We start from the raw sequence: 17,316 nt of genomic DNA on the forward strand, positions 1-17,316 counted from the left end.
TCCACCCACATCTATACCTCTGCTCATTTCTTCTCCACCCCCACTCTTTCCATCACTCCCTTTCTCCTGCTCCCACCACTCCTCCTTTTTGCACTTTTCACAGCTTCTGAACTGTCAACCTCTGAAGTTGAATTTTCACTTGAGTGCTGAGCAGATTGAGCATAAAATATTTGCACCATTCTTGTACCATTAATTCATTCTTTGGCGCCGTCACGTTTTTTGGAAAAAAACATCTATTTTTTAAATCATTTTTCACTTAAAATTAGTGTTTGAATGTTTTCTCAAGCTGCTCCAATAATCTATTTGCAATAATGAATAAAGCATTCTTCTGAACTCAGTGAGATTTTCCAAAGATGTAACTGTGTGCATGTGCATACAGTCCATGTGTATGACTGCTGGACATGTAAGCTTTGTGAACATGATAAATTTGACACTGTATCAATCATTTAGATTGTTGGTTCAGGTTATGTTAACACATTATGCCATTTATTATATAAAGGGAGGTTGCATATTATAAAATAAAATGTTGGAAGTAGAGCTGCAACAATTAGATGATTAATCAATAGGTCAATTGACAGAAAATTAATTGCTAACTACTAACTGTTTTGATAACCAATTAATTGTTTTGAGTAATTCTTTAAAAAAAAAAATCCAAATTCTCTTGTTCCAGCCTCTCAAATGTGAATATTTTCTGGTTTCTTTAGTCATCTATGATCCTATGGTCTATGATGTTGGTTGGGACAAAACAAGACATTTTAGGTTACATCATGGGCTTTGGGTAACATGATTTACATTTCACCATTTTCTGACATTTTATAGACCAATCAACTAATTGATTTATCAAGAAAATAATCAACAGATTAATCAATAATGAAAATAATTGTTAGTTGCAGTCCTAGAAGGTAGCCATTTGATAAAAACTTGAAGCTGAAAATAAACAATGATGGATCTTGTGGTTCTTTATTCCTTTTGAAAACAATCTTGACAACAGCTGTTATAGGAGTTTCTGAAACGGGGTCCGAGGGACCAAGAGGGGTCATTGAGGAGGTTCAAGGTGGTCCCTTGCAGCAGAAGCTGAACTGAACACTATATTATATACTTGTATCCACAGCAGGGAAAATGAAGTTCCTCAAAATAAGTCTCAAATTGATTTATACTGTGAGCTCTGGTGGACTTGTTTTCTTTGTGGACAGGCTATGTGATCAGCTGATCTTCTTTTAAGCACCCATATGACATATTTCCTGGATCCCACTGGTCCAAAGGACGCCCAACCAAAGAAATGAACACTGGTGCTGAGACCTTGTTGATTTGTAGTTGTGTATATAGTGGCATTATTATATTGTTTATTTCAGTGAATCCTCTTTTACAGTCAGCACTGCTAACAAACAAGCAACATGAACATTATTTGACTAAAAGCAACTTACACAAAACAACATATTACATATTAATAATAATATTGCACTATGAAATAAACACAAGTGCATACTCATCTCCCCTGATGGTATCATAAGAGTTATACTACTATACTACTATATACTGTATATAATATATCTTTTATGATACCATCAGGGGAGACGAGTAAATAAGAGACAATGGTCGGTCATTGGATGGATGTATTTATTTTAAGAGACTAATGGGAGCCAACACTGCAGTTCCATCAGCCAAGAATTTCTGGCTGGTGTTTTGGAGGTAAAGGCTACTTGAGATTTGTTATTCACTGTGTTTATCTTTTAATTCTCTGCATGACACATTCTTAATCCTCGATGAGTCTATTAATAATATGTGCAGTGTCTTGCATGGCCTGGTCAGCAAATTTACTTTTTGTATCCTCTGACCTATGTGTTTGCAACTTTAAAACAAAATATATCTACTCTCACTGTTTGTGATGCTCTGATGCCTCACGTTACTCCTCAACCCTAAACCCAGTGTATCTACCTGCTAATGCATCCTTTGCTCAGCTTCTGCATGTCACTTGTCTGATTTCCAAAGAGCAGCACCCAGTACATGACTCTTTTACATACTGAGGATCTAACCTCTGTTTACTTAGCTCTTTCTTTATAAGGAACTCTACAAGAGCACCAAATGTTTTAATAGTTAAACAAGTCAGAGGCAGAACAAGAAAGTCAGAGTGCAAATGGAAAACTAACAAATTATAAGTTGTATTTAACGATCTCCTAGCAAATACCAGAAACTGGTGTGGTTGTTAAGAACTGCCATGACTCCACTGACTCAGTGGTCTTCCTAATTTAACTGTGAAAAATTCTGGTAAGTTTTCATTATCATGGTCTTGAATATCAGGATGAACACCAGTCCCATTGATCATTATGAATTATTTGCCTCCCTCGTCAGTCCCCCCGTGTTTAACAGCTTTAAACACATTACTTAACCTTTCCTACAGGAGACTGTTGCAGTGATGACACCCTCCCACCTATTTGGCATTAACGCCATCAAACATGCAACCACCCAACCCACCTTCACAGTTTTAGAGCCCATGATGCTGAATAATTTCAGGTGCTTTTACAATCTATCTTCTAGAGTACCTGTAACTGTCTCCAATTTGTTGAACATCGTGCCATTGAGCTCCTAGATGCAGCAAATGCAAAAATAATACTCTGTTGTTTCTTTGAGAATTCAAAGCGACTTTTGACATTTCAGGCAATATACACTAACTAAAAGTGGCAATACTCAGTTGCAAGTTTAAACATTTACTTTGGTAAAATAAGTATGACTAGCAAAGTGTACTGGTATGCATTTAATATAAAAAAATAATATAAAACATAAAATTATTCCCCTTTGAAATTGATTAGTATCTTATTATGAGACTAATGTTGTAGCTGTTAAGGGTGGACTTTATTTGAAATGCTTTACACTGTATACTGATGTGTATTTAAATCTACAGCAATACATCATAGACTAGTTTATAAGTTGATTGTATGTTTTTGGTAGTAAAATAGCACAGCACACTGCAAAAATGCAAGTAATTATCGCTGCAGTCATGAGTGCATTATATCCCTCGAAATGTAGAGAAGTAGACATATATAGAAGCACAACATGGAAACAATCAAAGAAAGTACCAGTAACTGCAAAGTTATACTATACTATAAAGTACAGTTTTTGAGTAAATGTAGGTGGCATATTTCACCATTACTACCCAACAAAAAGCATAATACACCTCAGATAGCTTTAGTAATGGGTCTTATCTTGGTTCACACCCTCCCTCTGCTGGTGAATCTGTGACATTGCTGCCATGAACACATCACAGTTTACTGATAACATACTGCAGCCTTTAATATTACTACACCATTTATCCATCATCTCACTTATAAATTACATTTCACCAGGTCTACCTAACATAAAATATACATGCTTGATGTGTTTGTAAAATGTAAACACCTACACTGCAGCCTTTTATACTTATACTGACTTATGATAAAAAAATATATATATAACAAGGAGAGAAGAGCTACTTTTGACCCATTTTACACATTTATCAGCGATTACTTGTGCTAAACTGATTAAAACTAATTACTCTGAGGAGATCTTGTTTTTCACTCTTGGTGGAGTTTGTTGACTGAGTGGTTGGTGCATACTGAGGATATGTCATCACTCTCTACGGAGATTCATGAAGAACCTGGCCAAATCACGCCTCCATTGCTGGATAACGTTGGCAAACTCCTCTATGTTCCACAGGCCTAAAAGGCGGAAGTTGTAATTTAACTCTCTCTGGTACTGGGGTTTGGATTTGCCACTGGAAAAAGCTAACCGGCTCGTACAAGTAGGAGGAGGGGTTGAAAGATTTGGGAGTTTTTCTTGGATTGCTGACGCGTATACAAGCGGCTACGTGCTGCGTTGAAGTCTCACCAGCCTCCACCATGTTCCTCCACTTTCTAGTTTTGGGGGCCTCGCTTCTCCAGGCAGAATGCTACTTTTCGGAGGAGAAGTATCCAGAGGAGTCGAAAATGCAGCCTCCCACCGTGGTTATCGCTATCATAGCCAGAAACACCGCTCACTCCCTGCCGTTCTACCTCGGAGCTCTGGAGAGACTCAGCTACCCCAAAGACCGCATCTCTGTGTGGTGGGTTTGCCTGCATGGACGCTGTGGACTGCATGCACTGCCAGGGCTGTTTGTACAGGGCTCTTTATCCGACTATAGCAGCCGTTCAAAAGGTCAATGGCATTTAAATTAGTTTGAGAAAGCAACAGAGTCCTACCCCCCTCCTCTGTCCCCTCTGTGCCTTTCACACTCCAGGCTGCTTCTCACTCCGCCACACTCATTTTCTTCTGTGGATTGCATGACATTTGATGTAGTCTGTAGTTTGTTGGGTTTTCTTAGGAATACTTTCAAAAAAACATGTCTAACATTAATGATTAACCATAATCCTACTGATTGGGGCACTCGCAGACCCCAGAGGTATACTTTCTGTCATATCTCAGGTGTTTTATTCTAATCTTTCATGACTTTGTCAATCACTTTGTTCCCTTATGACTTACTATCATTGTTTTCTGCTTTTTAAAATATCAATGTATTGGGGTTCTGGGGGACCCCAGTCAAAAGCATCCAATTTCACCTATGCAGTTTTAAAAGATGGAACTACTTACTGAGTCAATGTTTTCCATAGGTCATAATTTAAAGTATCACACACTGTCTGGAGGGGGTGGGGGCTCTCTGTTAGTCATTCTGAATGAGACAGACACAGATGTAGCAGACAAAGATTTCCTCATGTGCTCTGTCGAAGACCCTAAATTCTGCTCTTCCCAGGGGTGTGCTGGGAAAGGGTTAACCCTAACCCTAAAATAATAATAAAATCTGTGTTTGTTTTGAGAAGTTAACATTTTGTATGATGGTTGTTTCTTACAGTAGTTTATTGTTGGGGTCCCCAGGGACCCCAGTCGGTAGTCCTTGTATGTTAAATATGCTGCATATTCCTCTGTTGCTCTTTGGTGTAGTTTATGTGTCATACTAACCCTGATCTCATTGAAAGTGTATTTTACTTTAAATTTAAATACAGGAAGTACACAGGAAGGATCATATAACATGACTACGTTGAATAATGATGTAGTAACAGCAAAGATGTGTCATCTAATTTGTATTTAGGTGATAATGATATTGTAGGTGGTGTGTTCAGAGCAGGAGTGGGTGTAGGATATTACACTACTCTTTCCACTAGGGATGGATAAAAACCTCTTTTACAGTATACAGTATGTAATTTTATATGATAGTATCATTATATGTCATAATAAAGTAAATGTTCTGAAAATCAGTTGAGAAGATGTGAATGTATTAAAGTAACTAGACAGAAATGTTTGTTTTCCACTGAGCCAGCAAATTGAACACCTGACAAATAATTCAAAAACAAAATGATTCATCTCAGTCTGGTATTGGGATAGAGTGTTCCTGCGTATTGATTTACAACTTTACATATATACACCCAGAGATTTGAAAGGAAGAAATACCACGACGTAAACGGCATTGCGAAATCTCTGATGGTTGGCAGATTTACATAGCCTCAGGGTATTTATTGTAATTTCAAGTAAACGTTTACTGTGGAAGATATTAAGCTCTTAAGTAGAAGTGAAATTACTGGTGGTTAACAGTTAGTTACACACAGTCACCATGATGTAAAATCCTGATCTAAAAGGTTTCACTCTGACTTTTCCATTCTAGTGATGCTTTTCAAAGTGGTGTTGGCACATCAGCTTTCAAAGCATTACTCAAAAACAGAGAATTGTGTCCAATTTGCACTCCATCACACTGACAGTTGAAACATTTTTAGTCAGTTAGATCATCAGTTTTGGGGCAGTGCATTTATTTTACAACCTGCCCTCTCTGTGCTCCTCAGGGCCGCCACGGATCACAACACAGACAACACCACCGCCGTGCTGAAAGAGTGGCTTACTGTCATGCAGAAGTTTTACCACTATGTTGAGTGGAGACCGATGGACCATCCCACGTAAGTCAGAATATATTAATAAAGATAACCTTTTTTTTTTTTTACAGTCCAGTTTAAAACTGCACTTTGTCATTGTGTCTTTATGCACTGTGAACACTGAGAAACACATTTGTTTTGATGAAAGATAACCATTATTTTCACTTTGCATAATCAGAAATGATGCAGCACGCCCCTGCTTGTCTGTGCATGTTACTTTGTCTGGACATCTTTGTGAGCTGAGGAGGCCAGTAGTGGAAGATTTTGTGTATGTCAGACACACACTGTCTCTGACACAAGTCTGCTAGCAGTCACTCAACTTCTTCAGCTGTCAGTCCAGCTCTATTTTGTACATCTTTTTATGCACTTTGTTCCTCTATCAAACATCAAACATAACTTCCATCTTATTCTTTCTAATGTTTTTATGTTTAATCCACTGCCATGACATCTTTTCACATGTCGGTCTTCATCATTTGTGCCATTATTATGTATCGTAGTGTAAATGTACAGGCCTTATAACTGATATTATGCTTTTCTATCTGTGGATACATCAAACAATGTCTGCACAGGTGAAAAATATGGTTAATCCTTTCCCCTGAATGTCCAGTTTTTGTATGTATAGCAATAGCTCAGCTGTGCATACAGCTTTAACTGCATATATAATTACCCCCAGAAATAGATTTACCCACATCCTACAAGGTTTCTTTGTATTTTTGCATTTCTTTTTTTCTTTTGAAATTCTGCATGGAAAAGCATTTGAGAGTGCTGGCTGAATTTTCTACATCTATATCATTTATTTAGGAAAGGTATCTTGGTCTAGAGACCCTTCAGCCAAACTCAATCAGTTATTAAATATGAGAAAATGGCAAATAAGAATAATATACCATATTAGTATATATGTTAGCATACATTTTTTCTGTCTGTCTTAGGTCCTATGCAGGAGAGCTGGGTCCTAAGCATTGGCCCAACAGCAGATACGAGTATGTGATGAAGCTGAAGCAGGCGGCACTCAACTTTGCAAGGAAACGCTGGGCTGACTACATCCTGGTACAATGGAAAATCTCTGTCTTGGGATTACAGTGAAAGATTCATATCAGTTCCTCCCTTGCTTCATTTCACCAAAGTTATTTCTTCTTTTGCGGCTGTTATTTCTTCCGAGAACGTTTTGGCAATGATTATTGTTCCAGTGATAAAAGACGCAAGAGATCTGACACGACAGTCGCTCTCCCATTTTCCTCTCCTTCCTTCATCTTCTTTTGTCACTCTGTGTCTCCATTTCAGTTTGCTGACACAGACAATATCCTCACCAACCCAGACACCCTCAACCTGTTGATAGCAGAGAACAAGTCAGTCACTGCTCCCATGTTAGACTCTCCGGGTGCGTACTCCAACTACTGGTGCGGTATAACTCCGCAGGTGAGCAACACTTTGGAGTCTATTGGAAGCAAACACTTGAGAAAAACCGTGTGAAACTCGTTTTTTTTATCTACTACAGCACACATATCTGCTCTGTAAATCACTTGTCCCGTGTTCTCCTTTGAGAAAAAAACAGAAACCGAAAGGGAGAAATTTAAATCTTAAAGTCTTTGATTTCATGATTGCACCCCCTAGTTTTACATTACTTTGATTAAATATTGTTCCGCCATCGGCCTACATAGTCCTCATTTCGATTTAGCAAATCTTGAATAAATATTGAATAAAGCAATAACACGGTGTTCAGTCATAGGCAGACGGTGACAGTGGGCCTGATAGCATCTTGCCACACAACACAAGAGCCACAGATTCTGAGCAACAACCCACATGAGTTTTTCTGCTAAAGTCTCCTTATCTAACTTACAAACATAAACACACTTCTTGTCCTGTACCTTAGCTTGAACGAGCCACCAAACATTTGCAGGGGAAAAGTGCACTGCTAAAACCTCTCAAACACATGCACTTGATCATTGCACAACCACCTATAAACATTTGTATTTAGATGTAACTTGTTAATTGTATATCTTTTGATATTTACCATGTACAATATCAAATACAAATGTTACCATTAGAGTTAGAACTAATTTTCATCTGCTGTCCACAGTTTTGTTAACAATATTTTGTCCTGACATATTTTCTATTTTCAACGCTCTCTCAGGGATATTATCGTCGAACAGCAGAGTATTTCCCCACCCGCCACCGTCAAAGACAGGGCTGCTTCCCTGTGCCCATGGTCCACTCCACCATGCTGCTGGATTTAAGGAAGGAGGGCATGAAGAAACTGGCCTTCTACCCTCCTCATCAGGAGTACTCCTGGCCCTACGATGACATCATTGTGTTCGCCTTCTCCTGCCGGGCTGCAGGTTCGTTAGCGTTTGCTTGTGGTTATATTTTTGTAGTCACATCCACTTAAAGACAGGTACGCTTACTATGTGGGGGATTAGGAATGGGGATGTGTCAGACTTGAGTACAAGCCTTAAAAATCCCAGGATTTTACATAACAATGTTTGATTGATTCATTGATTCATTCATTTATTGATCGATTCATCTTTGATGCTGCTCAGAGATACAGATGTACCTGTGTAACAAGGAACGTTACGGCTACCTGAACATCCCGGCCAAACCTCACCACACCTTGGAAGATGATCGTCTCAATTTCGTCCATGTCCATCTGGAGTCCTTCAGTAAGAACTTACTGTATTCACTATTTGACTCTCTCTCTGCATTTTCCCTTTTTACATAAAGACAAACACTGACAGAGAGTTAAACAAGGAAGCGAGGCAACAGTCAGCACTCATTTGTTAAACTTTGTCTTATGGATCACAAGTTGTCTCCACGAGTTCATGCTGTGCTGGTTGATATATTTAGCTATTTTATGTTCTTCTTACCTGTGACCCCTCTTTGTCGAACAGTTGATGGTCCTCGCATGTACCCCTCTCGTTACGTCCACTTGTTCCCCAAACAGAGAGACCTCATGGGCTTTGACGAGGTAAGAGACTCTCCATTATTTTTCTGGTAGGGATGTTGTAAGTTTAAGAGACAGAATCCATCAAACAGTTTTTTCTTTCGAGCAACATTATAACCTCAGCATCTGTGAAAAAACATTGTGATTTTTATGTACTCTCATTCTTTTGAATGGTAATAATCAGAATCCTGGAGTCGGGCCTCTCTGGACATCAGCTTTTGATTATAAATAGAAAGAATAGGAATAAGTTCTACTTTTTTAGGCTTTTTAGGCTGTTTTCATGATTCAGAATGTGAAGCCTGTTATTACTGAAAAGGTTTTGCTGGATGGATGTTCACGGAGTAGGAAAGCACAGAATATACAGTAGACTTGTTTGCAGAGGTCAAATATGGGAATTAACAATATGCACAGCAGTTATGACAGTTAACAGAGTCAAAAAACAGTTTGTCCTTGTCTCCGCAGATTTACCTGATCAATCTGCGACGCCGTCTTGACCGTAGAGACAGGATGTTGTACTCTCTGAATGAGCTGGAGATCGACGTCAAGGTGGTAGACGCTGTGGATGGAAAGTGAGTACGGAAAGACTCAATACAGGGAGAACAAGTGAGAAATAACAGATACTGAGAGGAAATGTAGGATTGCAGAGTGGTTGCTGAGAGGAAAAGAAAAGTAGGAGCTATTGCAGTGTATTGATCTATGGCATTGATACATAAGCTCATGGTTTAGTTTAATTCATGGTTATCTGTAGTATCCTGATATTTAGTAGGACAATATCTTATTTTTAAGATATATTTTTCTGATGTAAAACGATAGAACATGAATGGACCACAACCAAAGTACAAGTTTCCATCCATTTGTCTATTTTTAGCTGCTTACTGCTGTCAAGCTCATAGTGCGGCAAGGGGCCAATCGCTATGACTGTTCAATTATCTGTCAAAGATTTAAAGAATTTAATCTGTGTTGTTCCTCCTGAATTTGAGGTTATAACTCATTCTCAGTGTCTTATTATTATTTTTTTCCCTTATTCTTGTGTCCTCCCTCTCTATCTATTTCCATAGTTTTCTGTCATAAGAGATGTAACAATTTAATTCAGCTCATCGTTCATGTTTTTCCTTTAAGGTCATTGTAAAGGTATAATCACATTTTGAGGGAAGTCTTAATGAAGGCAGTTATAACAAAAAATATGTATTTTTATGGCTTTAAGTAAACCATATACAGTATGTACACAACTAGGGGGTTTTCTCATTTGGATCATAGTGTAAAAAAAGAAAAAAAAAAGATGGTTATAGGAACTCGAATCTCATTTGCAACATTTAACCATAAACCTGAAGATGGAGTTACTCACTGTGGGGTTGTACATGGTGGAGCATATTTCTCTCTGATGTTATCTGTGATTATTTAGGAAAATGTGGGTGTGTGTGTGTGTGTGTATGCAGTGCACTGAACAGCAGTGACATCAAGATCCTGGGTGTGGACCTGCTACCAGGCTACTATGACCCGTTCTCTGGACGCACACTGACCAAAGGAGAGGTGGGCTGCTTCCTCAGCCATTTCTTCATCTGGAAGGAGGTACGATGATGCAACTTTTTTAATACTTGTAAGTTTAAGCAACAAAAATTATTAACAGCTGAGAACTAAAACTCCAGTTTTTCTAGGTAGATCAGGCTTTTCCCATTTAGCAAAGTAGCATGTAGTATTACATACATATAAATAGTTACATGAATAGTTTGTACATTTATCATTGCTAGTATAAAAAGAGAGAGAGGAGAGAATAGATCCAAAATGAAACCAGCTGTCAAAACCGAACTCTACTGATCTCTTCAGGCTTTTAGTAGTACGGATGTTTTTCATTCTCCTCAGATGGTGGATCTGCAGATGGATAAAGCACTAGTCTTTGAGGACGACGTCCGTTTCCAGGCCAACTTTAAACGACGAGTCCTCAGACTGATGGAGGAGGTGGAGCAGGTGGAGTTGGACTGGGACATCATGTAAGATATGTTTTATTCTACTTGCATACCAGTTCAGACCTATGCGTTTGTGTATCTGCTATTCTTGTTTTGCAGGACATGGAAACAAATTATTTGAGTTGGAATCATGCTGAGTGGATCAGACACATGATAAAAGCATTTTGAAAGTATGCACCTAGCAGGGGGATGGGAAATGTATCAGTTTATTTTCTTTGTGTGTATTGTGGTTGTCATGGTTCTCTGGAAATGTTCAGACACATATGCAGAACAAATGCTGCAAAAAAAAGAATCTTTGAAAATGATTGCCAACACCAAAGAACAGCAATATTGCAACAGATTTCAGTAGCCTGTGCTTTTTTTTCTTCTTCTGTTGCTTTTGTTCTTCTTCATCTTCTTTTTTGCTCATTATGGCTTTATGTTGCTACAGATACTTTGGCAGGAAGCAGGTGAACCCTAGTAAAGAGGAGGCAGTGGAGAACGTTCGTAACTTGGTGGTGGCCGACTACTCTTATTGGACTCTGTCCTACGCCATCTCCTTGCAGGGAGCCCAAAAACTGCTCAATGCTGAGCCACTTTCCAAGATGCTGCCTGTCGATGAATTCCTACCCATCATGTATGACAAACATCCCAAGTAAGTAGTCGTGTGTCTACACTTGCAAGTACTCTGCGCACACTTCACCATTCTTCTTTTAATCATTTTTCCATGGCTTCACTGATATTAATATCATGTCTGATACTTTACCTTTCCTTTTTACCAGTCATTCAGTCATATTCACATTTAGTGACTTAAATTGTAAAACTGATATTGCAGTGCAGTTCTCTCCCTCTGTAAGCTCTGAATTCTTTTCTCCTGCCAGACCTATAAAGCTAAAACTGACCCTATCACTGCTAAAAACAGCATATCTTGATGTTGCATGAACATGTACACATATAATATGTTTAGCTTAAATTTTATAGGGTTTATAGATTGAAGAACTATAATGAAGTCTGTTGTTTTACTTATATGAGTTTCTTTGAAAGTAAGGTTGATTTTGGCCTCAATTTCTATTCCTGTCGTTTTAATGTGTAGTGATCATCAAGTTGAATTAGAAAACATTTCAAAAGAGATTTTAATCTCTCTGGGCATTTTTCTTTTCATGATGTACAGATTTCACAGCAGCATGTCTTTCACTGTAGCTGGAAATTGACATTGGTTGTCTGGATCTTTGGCAGTGTGAATGGCCACGATGGCCACTTTTTTTTAGACACAGTGTGGTTGCCAGATAAACAGCCAGAGGTTATTCACATGTGTTTATGGCAGACTTGCTTTTGATGTTTTCACCACGCTATGTCGGTCAGTCAGGCCACCGCTACGGTCTGAGCGAAATGTCTGGATTGTCATGAAAAGACGTTGATGGTCCTCAGAGGAAGAATCCTAGTGACTTTGGTGATCCTCTTACTTTTCCTCTAGTGCCACCAGCAGCTCAGAGTTTTCACTGATCCAGTGAAGTATCTCTACTGTACGGATTGGCACAAAATGTTGTGTCCCTTGACTTTTCCTCTTGCTCCACCAAGAGGTTCTTAATTTGGTTTTGAGTGAAATGTCTCAACAACAATTGGATGGATTGACATGAAATTTGGTACAGACATAGATGTTGTAATAATTCTCAACTTTTCATTTAGCACCATCACCAGGTCAAAATTTTAGTTTGTCTAACATTTTGGTTTTTGACCAAATACAACCAAAACTAATGACATTCCCATCAGTCTCATCTGTACTTTGTGTTTAGTGATAATTAGCAAATGTTAAACTCAGACAGTGAACATGGCAAATATTATATCTGCTAAACATTAGTGTGTTAGCATTGTCATTGTGAGCATGTTAGCATGAAAACATTTAGCTCAAAGCACCGCTGTGCCTTTGTGCAGCCTCACAGAGCTACTAACAGCTCAAAACAGCAACAATTGATTCTTCCCACCAGTCCAGAAATGCATACTGCTGTTCTTCTTCTTTTCTGTCTTCTTCCACAAATGCCTCCTCTATCTCATGACCCCCTTAACTCAGAAAAGATGTTTGTAGTTTGTGGTTATTGTCTTGGTTGGTTTTTTTTTTGTTTTTTCCTACTGCATCTGTATGCAACTCTGACCCCATTTCTATCCCTGAGATTATCTCCAACTGGACAACTTTCTTCATCATACCACAGTGATGATCTAGCAGAGTAAATGAGACACATATGAGTCACTGAGTGTATGAGATGAAATGCAACTTGGGCTGAAGGGCCTGTAAACCAGAAGGCTTGGCGGTATCCTTGTGCTCTGTCATGTGTGGAAAACTGGCTTATAGCCAACCCACTTTCTCTTTTTTCTCTCTCTTTCTCCCTCACCTCTGTGATTCTAATTTGATATGCTTGACTAGTCCGCTAAGAATGCATACCGCACATTGGTCCTGCTGTCGCCATTAGAGTGACTTGACTGCCTTTTGAAAATCAGCCTCTGTCTCCATCTCTTGTCAAATCAGTGTATTCCATGTTAGGCCCAAAATATTACAGACATTGATTAACACTGCATTGTAGGAAAAGTCTTCCCACAGAGAATTATCATCTATACATCTAAAGTCTACATTTCCTCCATGATGCAGTTACATACATTTAACATACATTACTAAATGTTTTAAAGTCTCTAATCTATATAATCTCTATCATTGTTCTCTCTCTGCAGTGAGGACTACAAGTCCCATTTCCCTAACAGAAACCTACAAGCCTTCAGTACTCGCCCCCTCCTGGTCCAGCCGTGTCACTACGCCGGTGATCCCCAGTGGGTGAGCGACACGGAAACGTCGACTCTGTGGGACGATGACTCAGTACGCACCGATTGGAGGGGTTCCCACAAGACCTTGAAAGGGGCTGCCCCGCCACCCGAGATCCTCTCAGCTTCCTACAAGGATGAACTTTAGTGCGAAGCAGACGTGGCTGTGGAGAGCTTGCAGGTCAAAAGGCCACGAGGTCAGAGAGACAGATGCTGAGAGGAAAAAGTGTTCTCAGACGTTATTTCAGTCCGCTCTGTGTCACGCCACTGACATACTCAGTGCCATTTAAACTGGACTTTTCTCCAAAGAATGTTAGCAAGCGTATGGCGCAGGATGATAGTGGTGCTAAGATTCTGGGGGGTCTTAGCAATTCGGATGCTGGAACTTGCACAACAGATTTTTCTCAAGAACAATCCACCTTTTTAGATCCTTTTTTTTTTTTTTTAACTTTTTAACATTCTGAGAGTTTATACAGTACGGAAGAACATTTCTGGTTGAATGTGTATTTGTGATGGTGCGTGTGTTTCCTATGATTGCATGTTTATAATGCTAATTACAGTCTATAAGTCTATACATTTCTCCTTTCATGCATGTCTTCCTACACAAAGTGATGTAATTGTACAAAAAAGTTGCTCATTAATATTTCCCTTTGTTTAATGATGATGTACCTCATGGTTTCTATGGACAGTATAAGACTGTTTCAGTGGCACAAATTATGTTCAGGAAGTATTTTATTAATGAAACTAACACATTGAATGTTTGCATTTGAACAATTTAAGCTTCTATAAAATTATTTTTTACGTCAAGTCAGTAATTGATAAACTGAAATAACATGGACTCATTGAACTCTTTTATATCTTATGGCTGTGTCTTAATATTTTTACATTCACATTTAGCAACAAAAATTGGATTTTTCAGAGGATATATAATACTAGGACTCCCACCAAGTCTTGTTTTACTCACAGGTTTTTTATTTTTATGTTTATATAGACCACAAAATGGTGTTGTTTAGTTATTGAAATAAAATTATTCATACCTTTACAAGAGAAGAGTATACTGGCAGTATATCTGACATTACATAAAAAAATTTCAGTATTCTGGAAATTTATGTTGAAATAGTTCAACACTCATTGGAAACAAAATGCCTGTATATGGTTTTAGGCTGTCTAAATGTGCATATTTTTGACACTGCACAATGATTTGACAAGTCAGTGGAAACATTTTTGTGTGGTGACTACTTTAGACATGCTCAACTGAAATAAGTAAACTATTTTGTGAGTGCTCTACTATTTGTATAAAATAAGCAGATGTCAAGGTATGAATGGGCAGTGTAAGAGGGTGGCATCGGTTCATCTGTTCTTAAGTGTTGCCTCACAGAGTCAGATACTTTCCATCCTGTGTTAGGATGTAACCCAAACCCAAATAGTATAAACTGTTCCACACATGTTGTAGTAGAAGTCTTTTCAAGTCATGTTAAAACACAGCTTTTAAAACAACCTTTTGTAATATCACTGGGATCCTTTTCAATCTAGGAATGACAAGTTGCCTGGACAGGGTTGCAATGCAAGTAACTGATTAATTCCGATGTCTCTTGTGGATTTAAATCACAACAATCAAGTTACACTATACTTATATTTCATTTAGTCTGGTTTCATGCATTCGTTTTCTATCTGTTACTATTAGTGTTGCTTTTCCTGCATATGTCTTAATTTATTTGTTGCGTCTTAATTGGTTGTGGTTGACGGATGAGTCACACAATATGATGTACAGCATGCAATCAAAATGCAATGGCTTTTCTGCCTCTCTCAGAGTCTTTGAGCGATTCATTTTTACTCAAATGTCATGAAATTGGGTGTTAGGATAACTGTAAAGCAAACTTTTAAAATGTTAATAAAAAATAGTTTTTAAACCTCATTATCTGAATGTGGTTCTGCATTTCATTCTGTGGAAAGAGAAGTATTTATGTATAAGTTGAATTAAATCAGATGTACTGACAAAAATCCACCACAAGAGGGAATGATGTCATTATACATGACAAACTAGTCTAAGCAGGGTAGAATTTCCTGGATTTCATGAACAGTTTTGAAAACATAGTTGCAGATTTTTTTCATTTTGCTGACTCTAATCAATCTGTATAAACCGTATTTCAAACATTGTATCAATCTCAGTCATTGTTAAAAATTAAGGGCTCTAAAAACCTTTGTAGTGCAAGTCTGTGTGTGGTGTCAACTTTTCTTTCTATGAAAAGTTTTTTTCAATGCCACAGCTACTAAAAAAAAAAACAGGGAGTCTGTTTGTCCTGTTACTGTTGTGAAAGTGTAACAAGTCACAACAGCTTCTGTGTACTCAGCTCCTTTGTTAGTGTGATATCATGAGTGTAATGAGGGGTTTGCCTCAATTGTTCGCAAACAGCTTCAACCTTTTTTGTTGGTTTAACAAATCAAGTACAATGGCAAGAGTCAAGACTTGCTGTATATTCACAGATTATACAAGAAAAATAGTCTTGTTATACACTAATAATACTTTTGTCAGGACAGAACATAAACCATTATTTCTTTAATCATACATTGGTATCATCCGGATTTTTTATTCTCTTTTTATGCACACAAGCACTTGATACATCCAGTATATATAGGTGTAAGTACATGACACCTAAGCATACCTCAGCTGCCTGCACATTCAGTAATCTATCCGGTTTACACGACCTAATTTCTCCTGAAGCCTGCAACATCAGACACAACGTATGTGCATACTGTATAAACTTGCTGTTGCAAGAAGATGACTAGGTTCAACGGTTGTTGTAGACAATTTTTTTTAGTTCCAGATGTACAGTGTGACATAAGCATGTCCATAAAATAGAGGGACTAGCTGCAGCTCATAGATTCAGCTTCTGACCTGCTCCAGGCTGTATGAACTGGAGAGATCCTCCTGACACAGGAGGGAACATAAACTCAGTGCCTTATTGGCTGCTGGCTTGGAGGTGGGGATTGAAGGAGTCAACTTGGCAGTGAGAGTAACTACACAAATGGCTCAGGGCTACAGAGCACAAGGTTTCATAATGTTGAGTTACTGTGTTCGGCAGATTTGTTTTGGGTGGATGAATTTCCTGTCTTCTCTCCTCAGCCTTTAATCCCCTACTGCAAGATCACCACAACTATATGTGCCCAGTCCCACTGCGCCTCATACACATGCAAACATTACATACATGATGATCTATGTTGCTCTGATGCTCTAATTCTGCTTGGCTGGGTCTCTGGACCTCGAGGACTTTAAACTGCAGCTGCTTCCCTTATGCACCTCGAACACACACACACAGACTTAACCAGTAGTATATGGTTGGTAAATCCGTGCAAATAAATCTTAACAAATCCCTAATTAAAATACAATTATGACAATTGAAATGACAAAGGATTAAAAAGAGCAAACCACAGGAACTATCACCCCATATAATCTCTGAGCTGCCCCCTGTACTCTTCATGTGTACCAGTGTCTTTCAAAGTTTTGTTGCTGACCTTTTCCTGACCTTTTCCACATGCATGATGGTTTTAGAAATTTGAAGTTATTTTTCTTTCATGTAGCCATTGGTTTCTATTCATGGTTTGATCAGTCAGCAGACTGAAATGTGTCTGAATTGTGCAGTATTTGGCATTGTGTGCTGCATGTGACCAACACCAAGTGACCTTATTTAACCGTCCACTA

General features: G+C 38.4%; 1 protein-coding gene across 2 annotated transcripts; it reads left to right on the top strand.

Annotated features, from left to right (window-relative positions):
- The first annotated feature begins 3,296 nt into the window (after positions 1–3,296).
- cercam (cerebral endothelial cell adhesion molecule) lies at positions 3,297–15,531 on the top strand. 2 transcript variants are annotated; one of them, XM_044334270.1, is made up of 12 exons: positions 3,297–4,075; positions 5,841–5,951; positions 6,857–6,974; positions 7,209–7,343; positions 8,059–8,263; positions 8,465–8,584; positions 8,813–8,889; positions 9,328–9,434; positions 10,302–10,434; positions 10,726–10,853; positions 11,260–11,463; positions 13,530–15,531. In XM_044334270.1, exons 1-12 carry the CDS (start codon positions 3,873–3,875, stop codon positions 13,762–13,764), a joined length of 1,776 nt encoding a protein of 591 aa, XP_044190205.1. In that variant the 5' UTR covers positions 3,297–3,872; the 3' UTR covers positions 13,765–15,531. The 2 variants fall into 2 exon arrangements, with proteins under 2 accessions (XP_044190205.1, XP_044190206.1); XM_044334271.1 differs by lacking the exon at positions 3,297–4,075 and adding an exon at positions 4,082–4,167.
- Positions 15,532–17,316: the final 1,785 nt, after the last annotated feature.

Source organism: Thunnus albacares, chromosome 18 (genome assembly GCF_914725855.1).
Source record: "Thunnus albacares chromosome 18, fThuAlb1.1, whole genome shotgun sequence".
NCBI classification, from domain to species: domain Eukaryota; kingdom Metazoa; phylum Chordata; class Actinopteri; order Scombriformes; family Scombridae; genus Thunnus; species Thunnus albacares.

Excerpts from the sequence above, each read along its gene's own strand:
- cercam (XM_044334270.1), top strand. The coding sequence starts at position 3,873 with ATGTTCCTCCACTTTCTAGTTTTGGGGGCCTCGCTTCTCCAGGCAGAA. Across the intron at positions 6,975-7,208 it reads GCTGGGCTGACTACATCCTG|TTTGCTGACACAGACAATAT; the intron begins GTACAATGGAAA and ends TCTCCATTTCAG. Across the intron at positions 11,464-13,529 it reads ATGTATGACAAACATCCCAA|TGAGGACTACAAGTCCCATT; the intron begins GTAAGTAGTCGT and ends CTCTCTCTGCAG.